This window comes from Monopterus albus, unplaced genomic scaffold (genome assembly GCF_001952655.1).
Source record: "Monopterus albus unplaced genomic scaffold, M_albus_1.0 scaffold137.1, whole genome shotgun sequence".
NCBI lineage: Eukaryota > Metazoa > Chordata > Actinopteri > Synbranchiformes > Synbranchidae > Monopterus > Monopterus albus.
The window spans coordinates 539,316-548,235 of NW_018128017.1; the positions used below are offsets into that span (position 1 = coordinate 539,316).

General features: G+C 40.4%; 1 protein-coding gene across 3 annotated transcripts in view; it reads left to right on the top strand.

Annotated features, from left to right (window-relative positions):
• The window catches only part of ano1a (anoctamin 1, calcium activated chloride channel a), an 88,073-nt gene that overhangs the window by 42,741 nt on the left and 36,412 nt on the right, over window positions 1–8,920 (top strand). For all 3 annotated transcript variants that reach the window (XM_020613713.1, XM_020613711.1, XM_020613712.1), the window contains exons 3-4: window positions 663–1,010; window positions 5,507–5,605. In XM_020613713.1, coding sequence (XP_020469369.1) covers window positions 663–1,010; window positions 5,507–5,605 — 447 coding nt within the window. The remainder of the gene's footprint in view (window positions 1–662; window positions 1,011–5,506; window positions 5,606–8,920) is intronic.

Consider the following 8,920-nt stretch of genomic DNA (forward strand, 5'->3'; position numbering starts at 1 on the left):
GCTGTGTTCAGTGACCAGCTCAGGTCAGATGTCACCTGCAGGCCCAGGAACTTGTGACTGTCAGCCCTCTCCACCTCAGTCCCTTTGATGGTCAGAGGCAGCAGAGGGGAGGGGTTCTTCCTGAAGTCTACTATTATTTCTTTTGTCTTGTTTATGTCGAGGATGAGGTCATTCTCCTCACCATAAACAAGAATGTTGTTCACCAAGCTTCTGTAACCTGACTCGTCTCCTCCCTTGATGAGGCCCAGAATGGTGGTGTCATCAGCATATTTAATGATGATGGTGTTGTCATGGTTGGAGACACAGTCGTGGGGGTACAGGGTGAAGAGTTTGGGGCTGAGACAGCAGCCCTGCAGTGAGCCTGTGCTGATTGTGAGCTCAGCAGACTTTACACATCCTAAATATTTTTAGCGTGTGTTTTGGGGCTTTCTTAATAAACACATTTCTGAGCACAGCAGGCCATCCACAGACTGACGGGTCATCGGCAGGCTTACAACGACTGCATGTGAAAGAAAGGTTTCTTTTGGCAAAATGTGAATAAAATTGACCCATCTTACCACTCACAGTAAAATGTTATATGAACGTCCTACTAAAGAACTAGGAAATGTTTCTTCCCATACTGTACAATAACCTATGATACTCCTTTTCTCTTTGTCTTCTAGTCAATGAAAAATGTTGATGTGGATGATGGCTCACACCTGCATCTGCAGCTAGGCCCATACTTCAATGATGGGCAGCGGCGGGTGGACTACGTGCTGGCATACCACATCGAGAAGCCCATCAGCATCCGACGCCAGTCATCCAGGTTTACTGACAGCAACTGTATGGGACGGTTTTGGCGCAGTCTGAGCAGAAGAGGCAGCCGAGCCCCGATGCAGCGACAAGAAGACCCAGAGATCACTGCCCAGGGGCACGAGACTGACTATCATGAAAATGACAAGCGTTTCAATCGAGAAGAGTTTGAGAAAAACCTGGAGGAGACTGGGCTGGAACTAGAAAGAGATGAAAAGGTGAGAAATGGGGCAACTAACCATCTTGCTACTGTTGCTAAGCCTGGCAGTCTGCGGTGTTCTAGCAGTGCAGCTATGCATTTTACTGTGATAACATTGGAAAACGTACCACTTGAAATTTGAAACATTTTTAAACAGTGTCTCTTGGCTTAAAGGTTGAGGCCTCATGACCCAGGAAAGTCCTGGCCAGTTAGTGATTCATGTTGAAGACATGCACTTAAAGAAACAGCATTGTTCTTGTATTGCAGTTTAGTGCTGGTTAGTCATAGTATTTGAAGTAGGCCTATTATAGGGGAAAATGTAATTAACCGTAGGTGTTATTTTCATTCTCACATAACCCTGTTTGGCTGCTTAGCTTACATACGTGTTCATATTTTGGTTTTTACCTTTAACACTTTAAGAGAAAAAACTGTTAGGATAAGAATTAACCATCTTTATATTTGCCAGTAAATGTTTTGCAAATATTATCCTATCTTGGCTAACAAGTTTGGTTGGAGTTGCTGGAATGTTAATCTCACCAAACCCTAAAACAGCAATTGCACAACACAGCCACTAATATTAGCCAAAACCCTGCAAAGCACCCACACAGTGAAAAAGTGCTCCACAGTGGCTCTGCTGGTTGTGAACAGGATTTTCACAGCACAAACTAATAATGTGCTCCTTGGTCGAATGTTTGCCACTTACATTTCCACGAATAAACACACTGTTGAAGTTATTAGTAATGCCTGTTGGCTTTTTGCTACAAAAAGACACTTTCCTCCAAACTCTTAAAATACTGAATATAACCACATGCAAACAGTTTTGGGATTTAGAGAAACCCAATCACTGTTTCCTGAGTCAGTTGAAAAACAGGGAGCAGGAGATAAAAGGTCTAACATGCAGCAATTAGGGCAGATCCAGAAAGTGCTGTACAAAGAATGTAATGGCACAACAAAATATATAGGAGACACAATACCAACAATAACAGGCCAGCAGCAGGAGACTCACAAAATTACAGACAGAACAACAAGACAAAAGATTAGTGAGCTGAGAAGGCCAGAAAATGAAAATGTGTCATAGGTTTGGATTTAAAAACAGAGATGGAGGGTGCACAGGTCAAAGGGCAGCTGGTTCCACAGGTGTGGTGCAGTGAGAGCAAAGGCTCTATCCCCTGTTACATTGAGCTGTGACCATCTAAAAGACATGGGGTGTGAATACAAATGGGTAATGTCTCTGATGTAGGATGGGGCCTGCTCACTGAGAGCCTTAAAACAGCCAGGAGGATCTGGACAGGACAGGAATCTAGTGAAGAGAGGACAGACCTGGGCTAATGTGATCATGTTTTTACTAAAAGCCAACGGTCTTGCCACTGCATTCAGGGCCATCTGCAAGCAAGTTAGTAAGGTCTGAGGAAGACCTAGGGACAGGGAGTTGCACTAGTTCAATTGTGATGTAATAAAATTGTGAATGGTTTTTACCAAAACTTGAAAAGACAGAGAAGATTTAAGTTTGGAAAGGATCCTTAACTGGTAGAAGCTAAAGTATGTTTAATGACAAAGCTGATTTGTTTGTTAAGGCAGAGGTCAAGGAAAACACTCAGATTTTTTGTGGTCACATATGGGGTGAGGTAGCCTAATTTGCTGGCAAGACAGCTTCTGGACATGGAAGAACCAAAGATGATTACTTCAGTTTAAAATCAATATGTCTGCCCTCTTGACTTAATAGATGGGGGCTAAGTCATGAGAACAAGTGGGAATGATTCATTATTTTAAAGTTTGTTATCTTTGAAGTTGTGTGATGCTGTGCATGTGCTATAGGCAACAGAAGGTGCTCAGTGCATTGCCCAAGTGTTCAGTAGTGTATGTGTGTGTTAAGGACTGCAGATGATTATATAAAAAGCTACAAATTTAAAAATATCTCCTCTTATCAGGTCATCAGTATTTTTTACCGGAAATGTTTGAATGTTAGAAGTTCACTTATATCATGTTTTTACAATTATTAATAAGAAAAATACAGGAACAAATCATTATCACATATTTTAAATGAAACAAATTTTACAAAATCTTATTGTTTATAGACTCAGCAAAAGGCACAGTTAAGATTTTAGTTTGTGTGTAACCCCGTGGGTAGATGTTATGTTTACATTTTAAGAATATAATACAATTTAAAATAAATGTTTATCTAAGCTGGTCAACTGATGCTTGACAGATTAATATGTATGTTTTTCTGTCTTATCACATCTAAACATGAATGTTTGCTAGGCTATGTTCCTGGTAACTCTTGTGTCACCGCTGTGTATTTGCTACGTAAGTGGACCAGTGGATACATGGACATTTGTTACTTCCACCAAAGAGGTTATGTTTTTGGTTCTGTGTGTATTGGTTAGCCGGACTGGATGAAAGAAATAACTGGATGGATCATCATCACACTTGGTACAGACATTGGTGGGGACCAACCCTAGAAGTGATTAGATTTTGGCTGAAAAAGGTCAACATCACAAAAAACTTCAAAATTCTAATCTTTAACATGGGGCAAAATTAAAAAAAAATTACTCTGTCAATAGTTATCAAAATCATTTTTGTTTGAAATTTAACACCCATATGTAGGGTGGCAATGTCTGTCATCTTTTGTTGACAAAGTTTTATCCGGATCAGATCCAGATTCCATAGGCACTAATGTTAACTTGTCGTCAGTGTTAGGGAAACTACTTTGAAAACGTAACATTGCAAACTATTACTTCACATTGGAAGAATTTAAACTACAGCAAAACTACTCTAATGAGAAATGTAGTTTGGTAAACTGAAGTGACTTAGAAGAAGTAGTTTGTAAAAAAATGATCAACAGTGTACATGTGATACAAAATTATAACATAATAGAAAACTCACATGCCAGCAAAAATTGCCACTCAGTTGAATATATTTACCTGACACATAAACCCTGTGATAAACAAAACAATCCCATCTGGGCTCTTCACAATGATATTATACATTTCTTGTAAACAAATTATATACAGTAGGTACACCTTGACCATTTGACTAACTTTACCACTGAGTGAGTGCCCAGTCTACTTTTGTGGCACATGTACTTGGTGTCAGATTTGAACCTGCATATGTGGACCCTTCACAGCCATGCAAAAACCTGACTCTCATTTAAAATTTTATTAACCCTATAAAACCATTTGTATCATATTTGATATGTGAGGTTTCTGAGCGAAAAAAATCTCCAAAAATGCCCCATGTATCAAATGCGATACAAAAGAAATAAAAATAAAAGGTTTAATAAACATCTCAGTTGCAAAAAATTAGAATGTTCTGGCTATTTTTTGATGTGTCAGGCTTTACAGAGTTAAACTCAAGACTAATTATTGAGGGAATCAAGAAAGTTTCCAAAAATATATAAAATTTGAGTAAAAAGTTATCAGCATGGCAAGGTAATAACAACTTATTACAATGAATGAGAGCAAAAGAGAATTTGTCTTATTTATTCATGTATTTCCTTCTGTATAAAATCAACAGATAACAGTGAAGTCTTCTTTTCTTTTTCATAACATAAAATTAAACAGAAAATTACAGTTCTAGTAAAAGAAACGTCATACAATAAAACTGGTTGAATTTACATTGCTTATAGTGTTTATGCAACAGCTGTAACAATAAACTAATGTTACATTTAGGTTACAGTTACCTGTATTTCTACTTTATCATTATGTTTCCACAGACAAACACAACCACTGTTCCCAAATATAAATTGAGATGACAGTTTTATTAGGCAGCAAAATTATTTACTGAAAATCCATAACAAAATAGCAATAAATAAGTCAAAAGCGCAATTAAATTGAATTTTACTAACCAGTTTGGTAAACCTATTAAATAACTAATCACTAAGAATTTCCTTTGGAGAGACTTGGCACCGTCCAGCCTCCATATATTCATACTAAAGTTGTAACACAGGATTAAATTTTATTTCCTATTTATTATGTAAATAATACTACATTTGATATGTTTGCTTGTTGTTTCAGCTTTATATAACAGTATCTCTGATGTATCATTTTCCTGCTTCAGGACCAAATTTTACAATTTATTAACCTTTGCTTGTAATCAAATCAATCAGAGCAAACCATTTGAACATTTTATATTGAAATCTATATGTCTCATGATATACTGTGTACTCTAAGTCCGCTAGTCTGAAGTGGCTGTTATCTATTTCTATATCCAGACAGGTCAGTGTGCCAAGCTGAAGGGTGTGAATTGAGTCTGGCAGTGTAGGAGTGCTTTTACATAACAGTAGAGGCTGCAGAGACAATCTTATTTGTGGCAGTAAAGAGAAGAGTTTGTAGTGAAGTGCCTCTACAAGACAGCTGTGCAGCAAATCTGACAGAAATGCAACATGATGCCCTGCCAGCTGGAATATTTGTTTCCGTATGACAACCCAGCATGCACTGCTTATAACATGAACTGTCCCACGTATCTGCAATGGGTACACTGAGTAAACATCTAATTAAAACTTTGGTTGTATTTCAGAGTCAGATCCCTGGAATAGGCTTCCTGAAGATACATGCTCCATGGAATGTTCTGTGTCGAGAGGCTGAGTTCCTGAAACTCAAAATGCCAACAAAGAAGGTACTCTACCCATCAGTGTATTGTCCATTTGTCAAAGGCATATTTACTGTACCCTTTCTTGCCCTGAGGCTGATTGGACAAGCTGCAGTGCTGAGTGGTGTATGTTTCCTGTTGCTTTGTCATTTGTATGGATGCAGTGTTATAACAGCCCAGTGAGGCTATTCTGTGGTGACAGCTCTTACAAAACTTGTAAAGACTTGTAAATGCATTAAATACCATCAAACATTTGTCAAGTGCCATAATGCACAATCTCATCTGTATTTACAGTGCAGCAGAATCCTCACTACAGTCTACTTTACACATAGGTGTAGCAGAAATGACTACAATTTACAAATTTTAAATGTAATATTTAATACCTCATAATGATCAGGGCACAAAGTCTTTTATAGTGGACTACACTCTAATAATAAACAATCATCTGATGTGTTTAAGCGCACAGTTCATTGATCCAGAATACAAGAGACAAAAGATGACAACAAATAGCCAGTTCTAATGTAAATAAGCTTATTGACCAATGTTGTTAGGAAACGCTCGAACACAGAGTGAGCGAGCGGACAAAAAACGGACCCAGGTGGCTGGCTTCGGTGCAAGCAGTGAGGTTTATTTACAGTGAAGGTTAGTGAAGTACAGTATATACAGGAGGAGTAGTGAGGTAGATGACCGGGTGTTGATCAGTGGCAGCAGAAAAACAGTCAGTGGTATGATGGATGATGACGGGCTTTTGGTTACGAGATCCCGGCCGATAAGACAGGGTGAATTGGAAACGGTCGAAGAATAAGGCCCACCTCGCTTGTCGGGGGTTTAGTCTTTTGGCCGACTGGAGGTAGGCCAAGTTTTTGTGATCGGTCCAGACCAAAAATGGTTGGTCGGCACCTTCAAGAAGCATTCTTCTAGGGCCAATTTGACGGCTAGGAGTTCCTTGTTCCCCACGTCATAATTTTGTTCGGCCGGGGTCAACCGCCTCGAGTAATAAGCACAGGGGTGCAAGGTGTGGTCTTCCCCGGACCACTGAGAGAGGACCGCTCCCACCCCAGTGTCGGACATGTCCACCTCGACCACGAACTGCCGTGAGGGGTCAGGTTGGAGGAGTACGGGGGCTGTGGTGAACCGGTATTTGAGGGTTTGGAAGGCCTGCTTCGCTGTCCTGGACCATGCAAACTTCACCTCGGTGGACATGAGCTGAGTGAGAGGGGCTGTGACAGTGCTGTAATTTTTGATGAAACGGCGGTAGAAGTTTGCAAAGCCCAGGAAGTGTTGTAGGTCCTTCACACAGGTGGGAGTAGGCCAATTGACTCTGTTGTGGCTGATAATCTCGCTGCTTATGGGTTAGCTGGTTTCAGTGAGAGTTTCAGGTCTACATATATATATATATTTGCAGATTTTGTCTTGCCACCCAGACAGACATACAAACATCAGATGCCGTCACTGGTAGTTTTGAGATTAGAACCAAAGGTCTGCATGATACCCTCATTTAAGAAATACAGAATAATGACAGTGTTAGGAAACGCTCAAACACAGAGTGAGCGAGCGGACAAAAAAATGGACCCAGGTGACTGGCTTCGGTGCAAGCAGTGAGGTTTATTTACAGTGAAGGTTAGTGAAGTCTATACAGGAGGAGTAGTGAGGTAGATGACCGGATCAGTGCAGCAGAAAAACAGTCAGTGGTATGATGGATGATGACGGGCCAGGCTGTGGACGTAGAGGTCACTCCTGGGCTGGTCGAGGTGGAGGTGATGATGGCTGTAATCAGAAGAGCATGGATAAACAGGGCAAGGGAGCATCGACCTGTGAGGCGGTGGCTGGTGGTGTTGAATGAATCCATGGGGTCTAGAGGAGAGGTCCGAAGAGGAAGAAGACACTAGAGACTGCAGGGCAGGATAAAGACTAGGGAATTAACAAGGACAAGAGAGAAACAGTGAAACTCTTAGCATTTACAACACAAAAACAAAATAACAACCACTGGCCAAAAAAAGCGGGGGGGTATGTTATTCATGAGGAAAACTTCTGTTGACTCTGAGAGAAAAAGAGAAAAAAAAAAACATCAGCACCTTTTTAGTCATGCAAAAAAAAATGTGTTGAATAGTGCAAGCAGTGCAAGGGCTAGGCTAGTGTGAGGAAAAAGAATAGAGGAAGGTGTAGCCGGGCAAACCTGACAAATGTACAAGAAGGTAGAGGAGAATCTGTACTGGAAAATGGATGAGACAATACATGGTGAACAAAGGGATGAAAAACAACATGAGGTTGATGAATAAATGACTCAGCTAAGGATTAGCCATGGTGGAGAAATGATTTCAATTACGCTTAAATCAAATAATATTTTTGGATATAAACCTTGTGATTTAATTGAAAATGTGGGGAGAAAATTAATTATAAGTTTCTGGAGCTTATGTGCTTTTATAGGCTCAGCTACAGCTTTATGGGATATCAACTATGTAGGGCTTATCTGTTAGTGGATAGCAGGGTTGGATCACAGTGGAACCACATGGCAGGGAAAAAGAGTGACTTGTTTTCAGATCAGGTCCAGAGTGGAGAATAGTGTCAAAATCCCAAGACCCCTCTTGGGCTGCAAGCTCGGAAGGCATCCATTGTCATCAGTTGGTTTATCTCCTCATTTTGTGATGCCTTTTCCAGTCTTGGCGCTGAGTCTCAGCAGTCTTGGTTTAGATTCTGGCTGAGCCGAAGGTCCGTTTTTTGTGCGTAGCATTTTAGAGATGTCTCAGAGAAAATCGTGTCCAGCTTGATTTGATCGCCACGGGACTGTTCTGAAAACATCTTTGCAAGTTAACAAACAATTTGGTTGGAGTAAAACTTCCCTTGACTACAAAACCTCCTTGGCTGAAAAACTGTTCGAATCTGGCACACTGAAACTTAAGATTAGCTTGTTTCACCTGTTCATAACTAAAAGAAAACTCAAAGTAACATTAACAGCTACTGAAAACACTTCTTGTAATGATGCGAGTATATGATTTTTGATAAAAAGAAGGAAAAAACACACAGACAAGAGACGTGGACAAGCACACACTCTGAGAAACAACTTCTGAGTGAGACATCAAGGCTGGAGCACATAACAGCGGGGTGCAAGATGCTAGCAGGCAGGGCATACATGGAATGCCATAACCAAGTGGCTGGCATAGTGTACAGAAACATCTGTGCCGAGTACAGGCTGGAAGTCCCAAAGTCAAAATGGGATACACCTCCAAAGGTGGTTGAGAATGACCAAGCTAAGATCCTGTGGGACTTCCAGATACAAACTGACAAACTGGTAATGGCCAACCAACCGGACATAGTAGTGGTGGACAAACAGAAGAAGAAGGC